Raw genomic sequence first — 20,569 nt, forward strand, 5'->3', positions numbered from 1 at the left:
ACTGGATGCCCTGGCTGCTGATGGATGGGCCACAGGCCCCACAGAGTGTCCTGTCCACCCCACCCATCCTATCCCGCCAGGCTGGACTGCAGGTGGCCTTTGCAATCCCCCCTGCCCATCTCCCAGGCACCTGTCCAGGTGGAGTTTCTGGGCCAGAGTCCGCCAGTCGGCACCTCGGCTACAGGGTGGGTCCAGGCTGGTAATGATCTTCTGCCGAATGAGGAAGGGGATCTTGAAGGCACTGGGGCCCACTAGGGCTGGGACCCCCCCTTCGCTCTCCAGAGCCAGCAGCTCCGTGAATCTTGTGTCCTGGGGGGGGAGGGGGGACAGCAAAGGGGTGAAGATGACTGTTAGAACTTGCCCTGGCCCAAGCCCATGGCCACCTCCTGGGGGAGCGCCCAAACCACCGTAGAGCAAAGCACCACCTGACACCCGCACTGGGGCTCAGGGGTAATGACCTGCCAAAGTCACCCAGCCAGTGAGCACTGGAGCTATCTGGCCGCCTCCCCTCCTCCCCCACCAGCCCTGACCCTACCCGCCCCGCTCAGCCTCTGCTGAACACTCGGGATTCAGTGTTCCTCTCACCGCCTGTGTCCTTGAACTCAGACACTGCCCTTCCCTCGCTGCTGCCTGTCTCACTCTTACTGATCCTCTGAGGCCCAGGACAGAGTCCTCCTCAGGGAAGCCCAGGCCGCTCCACCTCTCCTTCCTGCTGCTCCCACATCCTCTTTAGTCCCAAGTCAGTCCCACTGCATCTGTCTGCATCTGTCCACTTGCACCTGCACCTCTCCCTGGAGGCTCGGAGGAAGAGGCCAAGCGGCTTCTGGTTTCGAGGAGGAGGTGTCAGGGCGGGCCTGGGGTGTGGCGCACATTATGGCAGTGCCGATGCCCTTCCTGCCCACCTTGGTGATGTTGAAGTTGATGTTGAAGCTCTGCCCGTCACCCTCCACCTGCCACACCCACACCTTGCAGGCCAGGTCACTGGTGCTGGGGCTGACACGCTCCAAGGTGAAGGTGCAGTGCAGATACTGCTGTGTGCCATTCCAGATGTGATAAAAGGGGATCTCCTGGGGGGGGGGGGGCAGAAGGGCAGCGTCAGGGGTGCCCGTGGCTGGTGGGCCCGGCTCCAGGCACCGTGAGCGCCCTCACCTGGTAGCTGACGAGGAGCTTGCTCTTCCACAGGGAGCTGGGCACGTCGTGGATAGACAGGCGCAGGTTGTGGTAACTGTCCTTCAAGTGCAGGACACGAGGTTCCTGGATCAGCTGTCCTCCCAGCTGCTTCTCCAGCTGCACCACCTCCTGCAGGGCCACAGGTGGTCAGCTGAGCCCGGGGGCTGGGAGAGCCTGCACCTCAGCCTTCAGGGCCAGGCACACAGAGGGTGGGGCTGGGCAGTACCTTGAGTGCATCTCGGGTGTCCTGTAGGCAGTAGACTCGGATGTTGTACTCTAGGGAGGTGCAGGCCACGGGGGCAAACAGAAGCAGCTTGAGGCGCTTGGCAGCGGCCACACTGAGGGCCTCTCCCACGAGGGCAAAGCGGCCCAGCTGCTCGGTGAAGATGTAGCAGGTGCCGGCCTCCAGCTGGCAGTAGTAGAGGTGGGAAGGCGCCTCCTCACCCAGGTGCAGCACGTCCTGCGGGTAGGGCCCGATGGGTCAACTCATGGCCAAGTGCAGCTCTGAGGGGTGGCCAGAGATTGGGGACAGGGACCTGGCTCAAGGGCCAGGTGGGAAGCCGGGCTCCACTCGGAGGCCTGTGTTGGCTCCCTAGGGTGGGCAGTGGGGCTCACCTCCCAGCTGCCCTCGCAGGACTGCTTCTTGAGGCGCAGGCTCCAGCTCTCAGGGCTAGGCTCCCCGCAATGGTCCATAGCCAGGATGACAGGCCGGGTGAGCAGCACTCCGGGGGGCCCGCAGCTAACGATGGGACTCAGCAGGGTCTGACAGCCGGCTAGGGGCAACCTCAAGTGGGGAAGTACAGGTGGGGAGGGAAAGGCATCAATGGACCACCCTGGACTGGGTAGGACGGGGCAGGGCAGCGGCCCCTGGGGTCAGGAGCAGAGCTGGGTTGAGCTTAGGGGCAGCTCTTCCCCGGATCCCCCTCAGGCCAGACCAGACAAGGCCCAGCAGTGGTTGGGCGGGTGGCTTCCTGGTGACTGCAGGCAGGGGGGCCCACCCAGCCTCAGCTGCAGGGCCCAAGCCCACACCTCACGTCCTCCGGCTTGTGCAGCGTGAGGTAGATCTCGTAGATCTTCCCGCGAGGTATGGCATCTGGGGGGATGAGGAGGCTGACCCCTGTGATAGAGCGGGAGGGGGGCCGGGCTTACCAGGCTGCAAAGACACCAAACACTGCCAGCCCCTCTGTGAGTCTCCCTTTGAGGACAGATCGGTGCTAGCCTGGCCTGGGGACAGAGGTGCCACAGGGACTGCCCAACTATCCACACGGCAGGAAGCGAATCACAGCGACCCCAAGAGAGCGCAAAGACACTTGGGTGGGCAAAGCATGCCCAGTGAGCCTGGGCACAGAAAACACCGAGACAAAAGGTGCCAGGGATGCTGGACCCACCTCCCCTTGCCCTGCTTAAAGCCTTCCCTTACTCCTACTAGATGAAGTCTAGCTCCCTGGCCTGGAATTTAAGGTCTTTTGCCTCTGGCCCCAACTGCCTTCCCAGCAGCATCTCCAGCCCAGCCTGAGCTGCCTACTCGCTGTTCTGGAACCACCGCCCAGAGCTGCCTCTGTCTGGGTGCCCTGCCCTCCTCCCCTGCTCACGACCCTGCCACCTCCACGGGCCCTGGCCGCCTCTGGGAATGGCAGCTCTCTGCCACCATGCATGACTTGGGCAGTGGCCCACTATAGGTGGGGCCGGGGCCTTGAACAACCTCGCCGCTTTGATAGCCCTCCTGGGTCTGGGAGCCACTGCGCATGTGTCCTGCTGTCTGGCTGAGTCACCCCTGCCCCAGCGTCTCGCAGGGGCAGCATCAGAAAGTGCCTGCTGAGGGAGGAGAGGTCCCAGGGGAGGCAGTAGGGGCTGGGAAGTTGCTCTGGGGATGGCGAGGGGTGGTCGTGCCCCACCTTCCTGCCCTTTTAGGACAGGGAGCCTCTACATTAGAAGAGGGAGAACAATTTTATGACTCCGTCCCACCAAGTCTGAAGGCACAGGCATGCTCTCCAGAATGGGCGACTGGCTGGGCCGGCTGGACGGTCACCACTTCCCAGGGACTGAAGCCCAGGAGAGGGAGCCAGTGATGGAGCGCTTACAGCCACTGCTCCCTTCACCAACCCGCGCTGCCTCCTGGCACCGGCTGCCGGGGCTGGTGACAGTCCCAGAGACTGGGTGTGAACACACCTGCCTTCCCAGTCAATGAACGCTCACGCCGAGGACAGGCACTCAGGAAGGTGAGGCAAAACCACGGGCCCTGCTCTCAAGAAGCACCCAGCCCAGTGGGGAGAACGAGATGGATGGCAGTAAAGAGTCCTGGGCGCAGGGGCAGACACCCCACAATGGTCACTGACCACCCGTGTGTGCCTGCCCCTTCCTCAGGCATGGACCATCTCACCTCATCCCTAGGGCAGAGGCATGAAGCACAGAGAGGGAGAGCTGCCAGGCCAAGACCTGGTGGGAGGGGAGGGGGGTCGTGTGTGCATGGGGTGCTGGGAGCCCACCGTGGCTGCCACGTGCAGAAGCTTCCTCAGGAGGAAAGAGGCCACCACAGATGGCCAGCAGGGGAGGGGCCACTGTGGCCTTGTCACGTGGGGCTTTGCAGGGGGCATTGGGAAGTCCCGGAAAGGAGAGGGACATGACGAAGTGTGGCTGCACCGGCGAATGCCTGGCGCTGTGACCGATGACAGGTAGGCGTGGTGGTCAGGGCTGGGAGAGGCCGCGGGAAGACGAGGAGCAGTGGGGTGCAGGAACATCTGAGGAGGAGGAATGATGGGATGGGTGTGTGACTGACGTAGAGGTGAGGGGCAAGTGACGAAGAGCAGGAGGTCAAGGTGACCTCCAGTTTCTGACTCGACTGTGCTGTCCCTGAGGTGGGGAAAGCCGGGAAGCAGGAGGTTGTGGGGGAGGGTGGGAGACGGTGCCGTTTTGGGCACAAGGAATGTGAGACTTCCAGATGGAGCTGCCCAGGAGGCAGCTGGGTGTAGGATTCTGTCGCCCAGGAGAACTGTGGCTGGGGATTAGGAGTGGGAGTGATCTGCACAGACATGGCGATTAGAGCCATGGAGTGGGAGACGGAGCCAGGAGGGAGCTCTGATGAACACCTACATTTGGGAACAGGCACCCGGAGCAGCTGAAAGGGGACGAGAAACCCAGGGCTATGTGAGGTCATCTAAGCCGAGGGAAGAGAGAATTTCAGGTGGGAGTGGCCAGCCACACCAGAGGTACGCAGCTTCTTTGAAAGATGCCCATGGAGGTCTGTGGATTTTTTATCGAGGTGTCTGAGACCCCGGCAGAGGGGTTGTGTGAGCTGGTGGGTGGAAGAGCCCCCTGTCTAGGTGCTTGTCTTTTGCTGTTTCTTCACCTGTCCCACCTGGGAGCCCAGGGCCCTCCTGGAGCCGGCACATGTACACGAATGGACAGAAGTCCTGTGCCCCAGGCCACAGAAGGGAGACAGCTCTGGCCGCGGCCTCAGTGCCAGCCCCACTGTCAGCCACAACTGGGTCGTCTCCCAGACTCGACCTCCTTTCCTTGCTGGCCTAGCTCCGCGTTTGGGGTGAGGCTGAGTGGCACAGGAGGGACACGGATGCTAGTCTTGGCTCTGAGAGCTCCCCGAGCACTTCGGGGCCCTTCCCACCTGTATGAGGAATCATCAGCCGGCCCCCGAGGAAGTTGAAAGTCCCGTAGGCCATGTTGCTGATGCCTCGCGGCAGGGAGCGGAAGTAGGTCTGGGTGGACAGGCGGGAGACAAAGTCCTCGGCCTCAGAGGTGGGCGAGCTGTGGTGCAGCGTGTGGCGGCCGCCACTCAGCGGGCTGAGCAGGTGCCCATTGGTTAGCTGGAACTTGGGGCTGGGCCCGTCCTGCCGGGGACACAGGCTGCCCTGGTAGGTGGTGGTGGTGGTGCTGAGGTCTGGCTGGATGGTGAGCAGATGGGGATTGTCTGCAGGATAAAGGCAGACTCAGGGAGTGGCACTGAGGCCGGGGGGGCCCCTGGCATGGGGGCCAGGGTGGGAGCTGGGGGCAGAGGCACCACACCTGCTTTGCTGGGCTTGATGCTGACGGGCTGAAAGCCGGAGGTGAGGATGGAGGAGTCGGCCACATCTGAGTCCAGCCCCTCCTTCTTACGGCAATAAACGAGGATGAGGACGAGCAGCAGCAGGAGGAGACACACGGCCACGGCAACGAGGCCCACGTAGAGCGCCACGTCCTCTGGCCCAGAAGCAGCTGTGTGGGGGGGGAGGGGGAGAGGTCAGCGGTTCCCACTCCTTGGGCATCAGCACTATTGGGCAGCGGACGCTGGCGCACGTGAGCAGGGAGTCAGCATGCGTGCATCCCCGCCCTGCATCTGCCACCACCTCCTGTGTCACAGAGCCAATCACATCCCTCACAGGCTCGATTCAGGCGGAGGCTGCTGATCCCCAGGCGGGCGGGGAAGAGACACTTCCCCAGGAGGCCTTGGATGGGGCTGCTAGACTGAACCCCCGCTTCTGGGGCCCAGGCAGCTGAAGCCGCGGGGAGCTCCTGAGACCCCCCAGAGCATGGGATCCGCTTCCTGGGGGGTCTGCCCACCTGGTCCCTGCCAGGGCTCTTCTCCTCGCCTGCCTCTCCAGGCCGGGGGTGCGGCTGGGGAGGGTGATTGACTGCCCAGAGGAAGCCGTATTGATTTTAGAAGGGCTTTGCATAATGGAAGAAATGTCCATCAGAAAGGAATTGACACAGATAATTAGGTTTTTAATTGAAAGAATGGGGGAGGGTGTGTTCTAGAGAAAAAATCCAACAGAGATCTTTAATTGTTAGTTATGGCCTTATAATTAACAGGCCTCACAGGCCTGGTGTCCCCACAGGACTTGCCTGTGCACTTGGGGGACAGGGAGGAGGTGACGTTTCAGGAGAGGGGGAGGGGGGCACGTGCACAGTAAAAGCTCAAAAGTATGCATGTTTTGGGGGAGACGAGGGGTGTATTGGGGTGTGCAGGGGCCCGCATGTGGGTGTTTATGATGGGGATCCCCGAGGGTCCTGAGCTTTGGAGAGGGGGTGCAGCCTGTGGCAGGGGACTAAATCCCTGAGCCACCACCTCCCTGGAGCTGGGCAGGGCCAGTCCTGGCAAACTCAAGAGGACTCCCAGGGCAGAGGACTCACTGTGCACACAGAGGTCGCTGGTGCAGTTTCGGGAGTCCAGGTCGGCACCCTGGCACTCCTCGCCTCCGTTGCGGGGTGCTGGGTCAGAGCACTCGCGGCTCCGCCAGTGGGTGCAGTCAAGCCCACAGGCCGACCACTTGCTCCACGGGCTCCAGCTGCCGTCCACTAGGGGAGACAGACACAGAGAGAGGAGATGACGCCGTCAGCCTGGGGAGCCAGCTCAGGCTCTGGGTGCAAGGCCAGGGCCAGGGAGGCCCACCCTGCACACCCTCTGGTGTCCAGCTGGCCTGGATGACACATGCTAATGATGGGAGGCGCAATGACACCTGCCTGTTTGGCTCTACCCACACCAGGGGGCTGCCGCGGCCCTGGGCCGTGTGGGCACCCAGGCTAAGCCCTGCCCTTGCCCCACTGACTGCCCCTGTCCTGACTGTACCTGAAACTCTGGGGCTCAGACCCTCTGCCGAGACGGAGCCGGACATGGACCGAGCCCTGCCTCCATCACACTGAACCCCATCCTGGCCTTGGACTGAGCCTGGCCCTACGTGCGGGCGGGTGGGATGGAGCCATGGGGGGCAGGCTGGCGGGTGTGATGGAGCCAGGGCACGGAGATGGCGAGGTGAGGAGCGATGCAGGAGGCGGCAGCCGCTGGTACCTGGGCACAGGGTGGCGCAGGCTGTTTTCTGGACATTCTGCCCCTCACAGAAGGCGCCCCCGTTGAGAGGCGCCGGGTTGGTGCAGCTCCGGCTCCGTTTCTGCCAGCCGCGCCCACAGCTGGCGCTGCAGACGGACCACTCGGTCCACGTCGACCACCCACCGTTCACTGGCCGGACAGAGAAGGACTGGGGTCAGGGAGCGGGGGCTTCCTCAGACATGCTGGCCCAGGGACCAGGGCAGGGGGCTGGAGGGGAAGCCCTGGAGGGCAGGCCACACTGTGCCAACTGCCCCTTCCTTCCACCAGCAGGTGCTGTGGGCACTAGGGCAGCCAGCCCGAACTTGTAGCTCCCAGGCCCCTCCAGCTCAGACTCCAGCCTTCAGAGGGGCAACTTCTGCACCCCCTCCCTCTGCCTGCTCCTGGGGGTGCCCAGAACACTGCTTCCCGCCCAAGGTCACTTCCTAGTCTCCCTCTGAACCCTCATCTCCTGCACAATGCTCCCTGCCCACCAGTCCGCCAGGGGATGGTGTGGCTACAGATGACCAGCCACCCCGCACCTTCGCCGACACACCCTTCGGCTCCCTGATAGGCCCAGACAGGCCCTGCCCTTCCCAGTCAGCCCACAGCCTGGCCCGCCTGGCCCTGCCTTCCTGGGGAGCCAGTCACAGTGCCACCCCGAGGACTTCCGAGCTCTCCCTCCCCCGCCAGTGCCGGGGCCCACCGTAGACGATGACGGCGGCGGAGGCGCTGCGGCGTCGGGCGACGATGTTCTTGGCCACGCAGGTGTAGTTGGCCGTGTCGGCCAGGCGCGCCTGTCGCACCACCAGGCTGTGCTCCCGGGTGATGTACACGTTGGGGTCCAGGGACGGGTCTACCAGGTCCTCATTCCGGAGCCACTCCACCTGGGGAAGGAGCCACACCTCTGCACAGCCCCGGGTGAGAGCAGTCCCCGGGGGTCAGCCTGGGGGCTGGGCAGGCAGGACCTGAGTTTGGGAGTCCCCTCACCTCTGCCGGGGGGATGCCCTCCGGCGGGCGGCAGGGCAACACGATACCCTGCTCCAGGGACACCTCCTTGGCCAGCGGCTCCTGCTCGAAGTTCTTGCGCAAATCTGGAAGAACAAGAGCGTCCTCCAGCTGGGCGCCTCGTGCCCGTCAGCCTGGCCCGCTTCCCTGGTCCCACAGGAGCCAGGGCACATGGCAGAAGGAGGTGCCAAGTGCCCAGCCGCTATGGGTGGCTCTTCCTCCCATCAAGGCAGGACCCAGGCTTTCTGACAGGACCCTCCCCGCCCCCACAACCTGAGGGCAGGCCCGGACTCACAGGCTATTCGGATGTAGGCCTTCTGGCTCTTGGTCGTGCCTGAGGAGCTCCAGGCCACGCACTGGCACCAGTACTCCTCCAGCCCAAACACCTTCTCCACCTGCTGCCTCGAGACATTGATGCGGACCTCCATGGCAGGCAGGCCTGGGGGCGGGAGGGGTGGGTTGCTAGGGCCCGGGCCACACTGAGCCTCCCTGTTCCAGGCCAGAGCAGACACCGGGGCAACTCTCAACCTGGAGGGCACTCTGGGGGACCCACGGGAGCTCAGTGGGTCTGCCCTGGAAGCTAGGGGTAGGTTCTTAGTCCTTCCATTCTTTGTACTCCATTACCCAGGGGCCTGTCTCCGGAGTCACTTACAGAAATGCCCCTAACGGGGCTTCTGGCAGCAAGGGCTGGCCTCCCAGGACCCCAGGAAGAAGGGGTGTGGCAGACTGGCCAGCCCGAGGGCTTTGTGGGTAAAAGGGTGAGGAAGGATCTGGCTCAGCTCCCTGGGGGTTAGCAGGTGGACCCTGACATGTGATAACATAATAGCAGCTATTAACAGGATAATTGCACCCATTGCCTAGTGTGATAATAGACCCCTGGGCTTAGCAAGCAATCCCCACATGCTGGCTGTTGTCTTCTGCACACCCCCTCCACCCCGCCGAGCCCTGGGCCGCACTGCTCCCACTGTGGGTGACGGAACATGCTCACAGGACGAGGGCTTGCCGTAGGTCCTCCTCCCACGGCGATCTGAACCCAAAGCATGTTGAGGGTGTCCTGTAGTCACCTGGGTGGGCTGGGAGGACCCAGGCCATTAGGGAGAAGTGTCTGCAAGGGTGAGGGGTGGCCCACACGGGGAGGCTGCCTGGGATGGGTGTCGGGACCTGCTCTGCACCAGCTGAGCTAGAGGACCTCGCTCAAGAATGGACGCAGGCCCCTGCCCTCGGCCACACTGGGACCCAGGGAGTGGGGGTACGAGGAGGGCCCAGACCTTCTGAGGACCCAGAAGAGGGGACAGCAGCCTCCTGGCCCTGGGCCAGAACCAATGTCCCAGGAGTGAGAAAAGACCGTTTGTTTCCAATTTCTCCTCCTTCTGACCCCAATTTCCCTCGGGTCAGTGGCTTATCAGAAAGAGGGAGAGAGGCCGGGCAGCAATGTGTTTCCATTGTTAACAGAGAAATTCAATTAGGGCTGCATTGCAGGAGGAGCAGCAGTCCAGCTGAGCAGGGAGGCTGTTTTCTCTCTTAATTTCTCTAACTGTGTCTCTCCTGACCCCTGCCCACACCCTCCTCACGAGCCCCCCTCCCGCCTTGGTCCCTATCACTCGCCCCTGACTCTGGCTAGTTCTCACAGGAGATTGAGGGACGGTGTCACCTCTGCCTGAGGTCATTCTCTGAGGTTCTCTGGGGGGGGGGGGGTGAGGGCTGAGAGCAGCGGGGCTCTCACAGGGTCTGTGTACAGGGGGCCCTGGGCACCAGCTGCCTGCTAAGCACACTGAGTCTTGAAGCACCTCAGTAGAAGCCATGCACACACTCAGGGGCGCAGACCTCCAGAACATTCTAAACTGGGGAGTTTTTCTCTCTGGGCAGACAGGTCTACGGGTGGGCCATCCATCCCGTATGGGGTGGGGGAGCTCACACCCCACCCGGCAATCAGCCTGGGAGAACAGCACTAAATTTAAGCGTGCCTATTTCTTTCTCCCCGCCTCCTCCCACTCCTGTCCTGCCACCTCCTCGGCTCCTTCCTGCTGCCGTAAACGAGGGCCAAGTTTATCCTCCATGTCCCACTTCCAGGCAGCGCCCTTCAACCCCACAAGCTCCAGGAGGGCGGTGGGCACAAGGGGAAATCAGACTCTGCCCTGACCAGCCCATGAGGCGAGGGGCTGTGCCCGTTTCCCTGCAGGTCACGGAGCAGCCTGGATCCTGGGAGCGGTTTCTGGGCATGGCTGTCTGCACCTGCCTGGTAAATGTGAGCAGATGCCGGCCTTGGGGAGGGACGGGGCCCAGGAGCGAGTGGGGTGCGAGCAGGGGGCAGGTGGGGAGGCCCGGGGAGTGTGGGCTGAGTATTTATGGGAAGGAGAGGATTGACAGGGTGGGGGCTCTGAGGCCAAGTTTGAGCTCAGGTTCTCACCAATCTGTGTCTAATAACCAATCAGTTTATGTAACAATAAATGACACCCCCAGACTGGACTCCAACGCTTGGCTTCAAAAATTTCAGGCTGTTCCAGCATCAGCAGGTTTGGGTTGAGGGTTTTCAGGCTTTGGTCCCCAATCCTGGTCTTCTGATTGGGAATGGGGGCAAGTGAGGGGGAACAGGGCGCTCTCTCCCGGGGCTTCCGCCCAGCCACCCTCTGTCCCACACAGGAATGGGTGTGGCTGCAGGTCTGGGCTGACCTCTGATCACTGCCACACCTGCCTGAGCACAGGAGGTTCTGGGTCAGGGTCTGCTCTGGGCCTGCATGGTGCCATGGCCTGTGTTTGTGGGCAAGGAAGGGAAGCCTATCTGAGCTTCAAAGCACTCAATGGCTCTGTGTTGAGAAATCAACAAGATCAATGAAAATCAGATGTGCTGGCCATGGAAGACCTGAGGTCAGGTGCTCAGGGCAGGTGAGGGTCCTGGGGTTGAGGGGGGGACATGGCCCCATGAGCTCTGCTGGTCTGGCTGGCTGGAGGGGGCAAGGCCAGCAGAGACTGCTGGGGACTGTGGGCTGGGGGCCCTCAGCATGTGTGCTGGGCCTGGGTCTCAGCTAAGCCATGGATTTCAGACCTCGTGATAGCAGGAGATAAGGAGGGGGAGGCTGGGAGCAGCAGGGCTGGCCTGGGGCCTTCCAGGGGTTCTAGGACAGACCCTCAAGGCTGAGGAAAGGCAGGTCTCTGGCTGTGGCTTCCTCCTCCTCACCTGTCCTTTCCCCGGGGGACCTGCCACAGCAGTGGGAGGACTCACGCAAAAAGCTGCAGAGGCCCTGGGCGTGGGGTGGGGAGGAAAGGCCTGGAGCTGGGCTCTGACTGGGTGTACGCGATCCCATGGCTTCCCCCTCCAACGTGCAAGGGGCCCTCCTCATCCCCATTTACAGAGGAGGAAACTGAGGCTCAGGGAGGGAGGGGACTTGCCCTGGGGGAGGCAGACTCTCCCACTGGGACAATGTGAGCCCCAAAGCTGCCACGTGGGCAGGAGGGTAATGTGAGCAGAGGCTCTGGCTCTGGGAGGTGCTGATGGTGCCAGGGACTCTCTTGGGCCACAGAGATCACCGACCTTCTCCATCCCCTCCCATGGAGGCCGACTTCCTGCACCAATCCAGGCCCGGCACAGAGCAGGCGCTCGCTCAGTTAACACCCGAGGACCGAAGGAAGAAAGCTGCCAGCACCAGGCGCCCACAGGCCAGGGCAATGCCGGCTCAAAGGCCCGGGCAGGAATCGCTGGGGGTGGGGGTGCTGGTGCTTGCAGGGAGGGCCAGCCCCTGCTGACCCTGGGAGAATGGGGTGTGAGTTCTGTGGGCCGGATGCCTGGTGAGAGCCTTTTGGGGTCCTATAGGAGTCAGAGCCAAGGCCTCCATCCCGTCTCTATCCGACAGGCTGGTTCTGAGGACGGGATCACACTCAGCCTAAACCCGGGCAGAGTATTGTGAGAGCTTCCTGTCCTCTGGGCAGGAATTGCCCTCCTCCAGCCACGTCCGCCCGGCACCAACTTCCCACAGTGCGAGTCTGGCCACAGCCCACTTCTCCCGCCCCAATCTGGCCCCACCGCCGGCCCACCATTCTTACACCAGCACTTCTGGTCCTTGGCCTGGGAAATGCTGGCTTCAGGTTGGTCCTAAGATGAGCTTGGATGGTACTCTTTTCTGGGATCCTTCCTGGGTCACCCAGTGGCTCCTGCCTGGAGCAGGGGCCACCTCTATGGGCCCGCGGTCCCCTGCCTGGCTGGGCATCAGCATGAATTACCCTGGGCACAGCCTCCTGTTCCGGCTGCACTGCCATTCTGACCTCACACTGGTGGCCATACCCCACAGGGAATGTGTGCTGTCTCAGGTTGGCTGAGGCCTCTGGGGAAGGGTCTCAGGACTCAACCTGAGGGCTCCACAAAGCACCAGGGCAAAGGGAGAGGCGAGGAGCTTCACTGGGTAAGTTAGTGAGGAGGAGAGGCTGTTGTCAGCTCCGCCGGCCGCTCATGGCCCACCGGCAGCCTCAGGCCAGGCTGGAGGCGGGGCGTGAGGTCTCCTACAGAGGGCACTTCTCCGGTCTGCTTCCAGCCCTGGAACCCCCCTCTCCAGGCTCAGCCAAGCCCACTGGTTCTCTCTCCTCAGCGTCTCTGGATCTGCCCCTCCCTCCAGCCCCCCCCTCCCCCCACTGGCCCCCGAGTGTCACCCATAGCTCTGTCCATGTTAATGGCAGCTGGAAATCCCATGGAACTGTGACCTCATGCCAGAGCCGAATAGGTGAGGCTACTGGATGACATCACTGCCCCTGTGCGCGCCCCACATTTTTCCTGCTGACCCCCGACTTGCACCCATCTGCCTCCAAGCCTTTGTTGTGCTGTGTCCCTTGCCTGGGACACCCTTCCCTTTCCTCTCCCTGACCAGTTGCTATCCCTTCCTTTTCCATGTCACCTCCCCAGGCAGCCTCCGTCCTGCTCTCCGCTGGCTGCCATAGCCCCCAGGCCTTGCTGCAAGGCCACCATGCTGCCCACCTACCTCCATGCGGGGCCCGTGTCACCAGCACAGAGAGAGTGCTCAGAGAATGTGTAAGTGGATGGATAAACGAACGAATGCAAACATTAAATCAGGGGTCCTCAAACTTTTTAAACAGGGGGCCAGTTCACTGTCCCTCAGACCCTTGGAGGACTGGACTATAGTTTAAAAAAAAAAAACTATGAACAAATTCCTATGCACACTGCACATATCTTATTTTGAAGTTAAAAAACAAAACGGGAACAAATACAATATTTGTATTTGCATGTGGCCCGCGGGCCGTAGTTTGAGGACCCCTGCATTAAATACTCAGAGTGTTAGGTCCCTGAGTTCTTCAATAATTTGGGATCCATCCCTTCCAAACCCCCTTTCTTTGCTGGCGCAGCTACCCAGGCAGGGCCTGGCTGACACAGCGGTGGGGACCTGCTTCTCCATGGCTCCCAGGGCATGTCAGGGTCTTCCCTGCTACTCTCCCCTCCAAGCTGTGAGGTCTGGTGGGGCACTCCCAGGACGGGCGCTGGTGTATGTGCCCGGGCCCTCGGTGTGGAGCCCGTTTACATCCTGGCCTCGTGCTCGCAGGCTGCAGCGGGGCCTCCCCTTCCCGCAGTCCGCCCGCCGCCCAGCCCGCCTCACCGCTGCTCCCGTCCGTGCTGCGCTCAATCACGTGGTCCACCTGGCGCACCCACTCCCCGTTGCACTTGAAGAAGATCTGCGTGGCGGGCACGGCCTTGCACACCAGCAGCACCGGCTTGTTCTTGACGATGTAAACGTCCTCAGGCTCCACCAGGAAGTTGGGAAGCAGGTCTGGGTTGGCGCCGGGCACCGGGTTGGCCACCGTGGCATTCTGCTGGGCACCTGCAGCAGGGCAAAGGCGGAAGGTGAACCAGGGCTCTGCTGGGCTTTCGGGGTCCTCCGGGGGCAGGGCCAGGCCATGGGAAGTCAGCTGCTGGGGCTGAGGGAGGAGTAAGGCAGGTTGCCACTACCAGCCCAGATGCTAAATGTCCCCCCCTCGCCCGCCTCAGTGTCCCCTCTGTAACAGGGGGAGGAGCAGCCTACCCACCCCAGCTGAAGACGGTGGAGACGAATGAGACAAGGGCGGCAGCAGTCAGGCTTGTTACCACCCGGGTAGGAGTTCTGGGATCTGGCGAGGCAACCCCCTGCCCTGGGGTGGGGGGGGACCCAGGGGAGAGTAGGAGCCCCTTCCTCTGCTGCCCTGGCTGCCTCCGGTTGCTTCAGGGTTGATCCCCATTCCTGCCCCTCACACAGTAGGTGCTCAGAACATACCAAGTGAGTGAAGGTGGCACAGCTTACAGGAGAGGCCCGGGGGAGGGCAGGTGCGGTGGCCTGGGCTGCGGGTGGCCCGGGACAGGATGGGAGCCAGGAGAGTGTGTCTGGGAGCCTGAGGGACCTGGGCCACGTCCCACCCTTCAAGGAGACCTGAGTATGGGTTTCCTTCTAATTTTAACTGAAAACCACAACCATCCCACAAGTCATTTGTTGCTAATTACACAGGTAATTGGCTCTGAGGCTTTGGCAGAGGTAAACCCCACAGCAGTGTGACAGGCTGCTAAACCAGCAGGACCCCTGAGAGGGTGGGGGTTGGGGGGAGTGGGAGGAGGCAGTGAGGGCACCCTCAGCCTCCACACACCGCTGCCCACCACACAGACCCCTGCCGGCCTGGCCCCCTCAGGGCTGCAGTGATGTCCCCACCAGCACACACTCACGGTCCACATGGGCCTCTCCCCACTCTGCTCCCTGCTGTGGTGGCCTTGGGCGAATTGCTGTTTTGCCATCTGTGCAATGGAGGCCGGTCTGCCCGTGGCGGAGCCTGGAGCCTCACCAGGTCAGCCCCCTGGCTCCACTACCCTTACCACAGGCAGCTCAAACTCACAGCGGGCTTCTACCGGGGAGGCCTGCCGCCTGGTGCCTGGGCCCACCCTCCAGGGAGCATCCGTGTGGCCCTCTCTCCTGCCTGCACAGGGACCCTCTCTTTCTAAGGTGGGAGTTGGCCCCCTCCCTCCCAGACTGTGATCTGGGGGAGGGGATCTGCGCCTGGTCCTATAGGTGTCCTGGGCCAGGCAGGGGAGCTGGGAATGCCTGCCGAGAGGCTGGGAAACCCGCTGTGACTTCTTTCCTCTAGCCTCTTTCCTCGCCTGACGGACAGGGAGATAGCACCCAGTTCTTAGGTTCTGAGGGTGAAATGAGAAAAAGCACTCGGCGCGTGCTCAGTAAGTGCTCAGTAAGTGCTGGCTGCTGCCAGCACAGGGGGTTTGCACTGAGGATGGCCAAGTTCAGCTCCCTCAGCTCAGGAACCCTCACAGCAAGCTCTTCAGGGTGCGGGCTGATGAGGAAACTGAGGCAGGAGCTGGCAGGTGCCCTGCCCTCAAGATGAGGGTGGTGGAGATGCAGGCAGAGAGGAGAAGTCACTTAGATATCTTACAAATGGGGACTCTGAGGCCCGAGGGGAGTCCCCAGACACCCCAGCTCTGGCAGGACTCAAAAAATGCCTTGGAGCAGCCTCGTGCCCCTTTTGTTATTCCAGTTGCTTTTCACTGTCACTCAGCAGCCACTTGCAAGTCCCTGACCTAGGCAGCGGGCTCAGCCAGCATAGGGCGGCATCCGGCTCCGGCTGCAAGGTCTAGAGGATGAATTGGATGGTGAGCTTCTGATATGGACTTGGAGTGGGGAGAGGCCCAGTGGCCTCTCTGGACATTTATTGGGGAAGCCACAGGATCTCAGCCAACTTGACTCCCAAGCAGGGCCTGCAAGGGGCTCAGGGACAGGGGTCACAGGCTCTAGAATGGGTGGGAGCCCCCCGTGGCAGGGCCTGCCTGGGACCTCCCCTTGCGGAGACTCAGCGTGATGGCCTGTGCCTGTCTTCTGCCTAGGGGCTGGGTGGGCAGGGGTCCTGGCTGGGGGTGTGGGCAGGGAGTGGGTGCGTGGTCCTCCGGCCTCCCTATCGATCACGGCGCCAAGCACTGCTCACGTCAGCCGCCTGCTGAACCCAGCACAATCCCTCATGTCTACATTTAACTGCTAATGAAAAATAAATGTACTGTGACCAATAAGGGACATAGCTCACTTCTCCAGGGCCTCGGTCATGCCACACTGGTGTGACTGCCCCTCCCCACCCCGGTGGGGGGACTTTTATTGGGTAGAACCCAAAGGGCACCTTCTAGGTTACAGCTATGCCCTCCAGCAAGGACACTCCCGCCATGGGTGGGGGTATATTCAGGCCCCACTGGGTGTCCTCTAGGGGCTACAGAAGCTGCCTGGGCAGCAGAACTGCCTTTCCCTCTGGCCCCTGAGCCCGCTGTGACCTTCACCCTGTGGTCAGCTCCTGCAACCTCCTGAGGCCTCACTGTCCGGTTAGGCCTCTCGTCTGAATGAAGGCCCGGTGTGACCCTGAGGTCTCTCCCCTCCACATGCAGGCCACTAGGGTGAGCATTGCTCTTTGACAGGAATCCTGTGCTTGTCCATCAGAGACAACACAAAGCAGTGCATGCTCACTGCCAAGTGACCTGTGATCCTTTCGACAGGCAAAAGCTCCAGGTCACCTCAGTCCCCCCCGTTCTCTGTTGTCCCACCCTGGCCTTGCTTCTATGTCTGCCATCTGCTTGGCTTCCACGGGCATTTCAGAATGGTGCCAGGGCCTTTGGCTGGTATCCCTGAGCCCTCTGTCCTGGCTCAGTCTAATCTCCTGTGCAGAAACACCCTCTGATCCCTCCTAGGCATGCCTCCCTCCCCCAGGTCTCAGCCCATGGTCTTCTGTCTGCCAAGCCCTTCCTTCCTCCTCTGCCAGCACCTTCCTCCCTTCTCCTCAGGGCCCAACTCCACGGTCACTACTCTGGAGAGAGGGTCCCCTCCCTGCTCTCCCAGGAAACCACACATACTGTTTAGCCTCTCTGCGCCTGGCCTGTCCTCACTGGTACAGTAGCTCCCACCAAAGGAGAAGCGCCGAGTGGCTGAGGCCTCCATCCCCACCACCACACTGTCCATCCTTGGTCCTTGCCACCCAATTCAAGGATGCCTGGGCCCACGTTAGTGACTGGAGACTTGGAGTGGGGTGCCTGTTGCTGCTCCTGGGGTGACAAAGGTGGAAGAAATGCTCTGCCAGGGCAGATGCACCAGGGCTGCAGGAGGGCAGGTGCAGGGCCCGCTGGCTCTCGAGGCCCTGCCACTTCCCGAGCCCACCCCACTCTCCGGAGGCTCCGGCCACCACACCCGGCCACGGCTTTCCCACCCTCACGGACGTGGCCCAGCGGCCCCCTGGGTTTCAGATGGAAGATCTCCTTCACTTACTAGCGGTCCTGATGGGCTCTTGGTCACCAGGAATTGCAGACGGGGCTGTGCGGATGACTCAGGCCCTGAAGGGGGAACCCCACTTCTAGTGAGCCCTAGGGCTGGTCTGCTGGCCCCCACCTGTCTCAGGAGGGCACTGGCACCCCTGCTCTGGCTGCTCTATTCAGGGTGGGAGCAACGATCCTAGCCAGGATCCTAGGATCCGCTGCTGGCCCTGGGAAAACCACGTCTGTGTGAGTATGTGTGTGTGTCCATGTGTGTAGGGAGGCTGGGGCCAAGAGAGAAATAAGAGACCAGTGGAGTGGACCATGTGGGCCTGCCTCACGTGATTCATCTGGGAACCTCCACCTGCCTTCAAGTTTCGGCAAATGTGTCACCTCCTCCAGGAGGCTTTCCTGGACCTACACTCTTTGTTACCTGCCCAAGTGCCTCCTTAGGGGAGGCTCTCCCCTAAGCCTCCCTCCAGGGTACACATCCCATTCAGGACTAGGGTGGATTTATTTGCACACTGACTCCGCTCAGAGTGGGAACCCAGGTCTGGCCTGGATACTGATGGAGTATTTGCTGAGTGACTGAATGTCCACCCCTTCTTCTCCCTTGAACTTCAGAAGATCTGCCTACGAGTGGCCCTTTTACTCTTGTTCTGCAGGGAGACCCCGAGGGGGTGCAGAGCTGCCCACAGGCAGAGTCACGGGCAGGGAGAGGGCTCTGCACGCCAGGCTGCCCCCCACACCCCGACATGCCACTGCTGAGCCCCCCTTTCTCACCTGCAGCCTGGGATGATAAGACCTCCCCGCGTAACTCTGAGGCCCAGGGTGGGTGTGAAAGTGCTCTTGAATGTTTTATTTTTAAAGGCACCATGAAAATATGAGGTGTGATTAATCCAGCTATTAATGAACTTGTATTTACTGAGTGAGGACTCAGTCCCTGAGAACGGGGTAGGCAGGCTGGGGGCAGGGTGTCATACCACTGCTTCTCGGAGCAGCCTTGCCCAGCCCCTGCCCGTCACCTGCTCCTTCCATCCTCCTAACAGCCCATGTTGAGGGACACAGCAGGGGGGTGGGGCGGCAAGCCCCCACTTCTTCCACTTCCCCGAGAATGTTCTGGATTTGAAATGCGGTGGGGGAGGGGGCTGGAGGCCCAGCAGCCTCCGTCTTCCTGACCAGAACAGCCTGACCCTTTCCTGGCTGCTCGTGCAGCACTGAACCCCTCATCCCGGGCGTCTGTGCTCCAGCCGGCCATGCAGGTGTGCATTTGGTCCGCGTGGGGCCTGGGTGTTGCGCTCCTAGGCCCAGGCAGGGAGAGCAGAATGCCACAGGCCAACGCACTGTGCCTGCACCTGGTGCTGGAGGCCCTGTTGGCCTGGGCCTGAGCTGCCACCGGCCTTGCCTCTAGGACCCCCCTCCATGTGTGCCCTGTGGGGAGGCCTCTTGACTGTCTGCAATTCCTCAAGGGCTTGTGGACATTCTGTTCCCAGCTCTGACCCCCACCTCCTCCTTCAGCTAACAGCACTGGCTTTTCTGCAGAAAATGCCCACTCCCACCCATTCAGGCCATATCTGCCTGGGTGACTTCTACTCGCCCTTCAAGTCCTGCTCAAACACCCCCTCCCCGGAAGCCTTCCTGACCCCCAGGCAGAGCCGGCCACACCTCCCCTGAGCTCTCACAAGCCCGGATGGAACTTGCCTCAGCCCCTCACACATCATATTGTCACCGTTTCTGAATCTGTCAGCACCTTGAGGGCAGGGACTGAATGGTGACATCCCCCCACCCTTCATGCATCCCTATAGACTTGCCAGGGTCTGACACAGTGAGTGGCTAGCGAAGGTTTGTTGAATGAATGTTGAACAGCATTACCTCATCCAAGACCAGAGCCCAGAAGGGAGGATGGAAATGGAGGACACACATTCAGATTTGGCTGGAAGCTAGCTCTGCTCATCTTCCAATCAATCAATCAATCAATCAATCAACCAGTCAATCAGTCAATTCCAGAAACCAGTGCTGGACTCAGGGAAGCAGAGACTGATGTGCAGGGTCCGGTGGGGCTCTTGGCCCCGCCCTGTAGGGGCTGCAGGGACCAGACAGGGGGAATGGGGATTCACGTTCTCCTGCACGGTGGTCTGAGATGGCTTCATGGGTTATTTTTTAAACTCAGGACAGTCTATAATGAGGGGGCGGCACTCAGGGGCTCTGAGGAGCAGAGACGGAATCCCTGCTTGCTGTCAGACAGACAGACGGCTGTGGGGGTCTGGGGGGTGAAGGAATGGTGGGGTGGGAGGCCCCGAGATGACAGATTTGGGGGCCACGCAAAGAACCCTGAGGTTCTAGGAGGCAACTCATGGACCTGCCCGAGGTGACAGCAGGGTGCCATGGGGCCGGGGCAGCTTGGGTGCGTCCCAGAATTCTCCCAGATCCAACACAAAGCCCTGTGCCCTGCCTGCCAGCTCTCGCTGGGCTCACTCACTGTCCAGCCCCTGCAGGACCCTGTTTCTCAGGCCTCAGTTTCCTCACGTGGGCGCACCCTGCACCAGGACCAGGTGGGTCAGGACTGCTCCCTGCCCAGGGTCTCGAGGTGCCCACCCACCCTGGCCTTCTTCTTCTTCCCCTTTGGTCTATCCCTTTGTCATCTGTCGCCCTGCCTGTTGCTCCCAAAGGCCAGGGCTTCCTGGAGGCAGGGGCAGGTCTGGGTCCAGGCTCTTTTGCCCCAGCGGGCGTTCAGTGCACAAGGGAGAGGATGCCTGCAGTCTCTCCTGCCTAGGGGTGTGCAGGGGGTGGAGGTGACCGGGTGGGGGTGCAGCCCCTCATGGTGTCCCTTTGAAGGGAGAACTGCTCTCCTGACCCGTGCTCACACACATGCATGTGCAGCGCTCTGGTTTCCATGGTAATGTGTGTGTGAAAGTGTCAGAGGCAGCAGCCACCTCCCGAAGTCACCCTCCTCCCCAGCGGGCTTCAGGGGTCCACCCTGTCACAGGGACTGACACAGGCACCACGAGGAAGACATGTGTACAGGCTAAACTGCAAAGGACAAAGAGGGCGGGGTGTGTGGAGAAGGCACCACCTCCCCAGCTCAGAAGACAGTCACACTGAGTCGGGTGCATGGCTGGGCGACTGCCTGCCACCAGCGCACAGACCGGCACTGCACTCAGGAGCCTCTGACCAGCCCTCATGTTGCAGACGAGGACCGTGAAGCTCAGGACTTGCCGAAGGTCACACAGTCACAGAGGGCAGGGTGGGCACAGGGTGGGCAGGGGTCTGGGTGTCTCCTAGACAAGCGTCTGGCCTGCCCACCCACTGCCCTCTGCTCGCTCCACTTACTCCCTGACCCCGTTTCTCAACCC

At 61.6% G+C, this 20,569-nt stretch overlaps 1 protein-coding gene across 2 annotated transcripts in view; it reads right to left on the reverse strand.

Moving 5' to 3' along the window:
• UNC5A (unc-5 netrin receptor A) overlaps positions 1-20,569 on the reverse strand; it is a 57,808-nt gene that overhangs the window by 1,194 nt on the left and 36,045 nt on the right. Inside the window, exons 2-15 of one of the 2 annotated variants that reach the window (XM_059698204.1) lie at positions 13,564-13,785; positions 8,265-8,408; positions 7,952-8,055; positions 7,668-7,848; positions 6,947-7,114; positions 6,292-6,456; positions 5,188-5,376; positions 4,790-5,092; positions 2,200-2,287; positions 1,786-1,954; positions 1,397-1,630; positions 1,150-1,299; positions 903-1,067; positions 131-309 (exon numbers count right to left, since the gene is read on the reverse strand). In XM_059698204.1, coding sequence (XP_059554187.1) covers positions 131-309; positions 903-1,067; positions 1,150-1,299; positions 1,397-1,630; positions 1,786-1,954; positions 2,200-2,287; positions 4,790-5,092; positions 5,188-5,376; positions 6,292-6,456; positions 6,947-7,114; positions 7,668-7,848; positions 7,952-8,055; positions 8,265-8,408; positions 13,564-13,785 — 2,461 coding nt within the window. The remainder of the gene's footprint in view (positions 1-130; positions 310-902; positions 1,068-1,149; positions 1,300-1,396; positions 1,631-1,785; positions 1,955-2,199; positions 2,288-4,789; positions 5,093-5,187; positions 5,377-6,291; positions 6,457-6,946; positions 7,115-7,667; positions 7,849-7,951; positions 8,056-8,264; positions 8,409-13,563; positions 13,786-20,569) is intronic. The other variant, XM_059698205.1, reaches the window with a different exon arrangement.

Source organism: Myotis daubentonii, chromosome 5 (genome assembly GCF_963259705.1).
Source record: "Myotis daubentonii chromosome 5, mMyoDau2.1, whole genome shotgun sequence".
NCBI lineage: Eukaryota > Metazoa > Chordata > Mammalia > Chiroptera > Vespertilionidae > Myotis > Myotis daubentonii.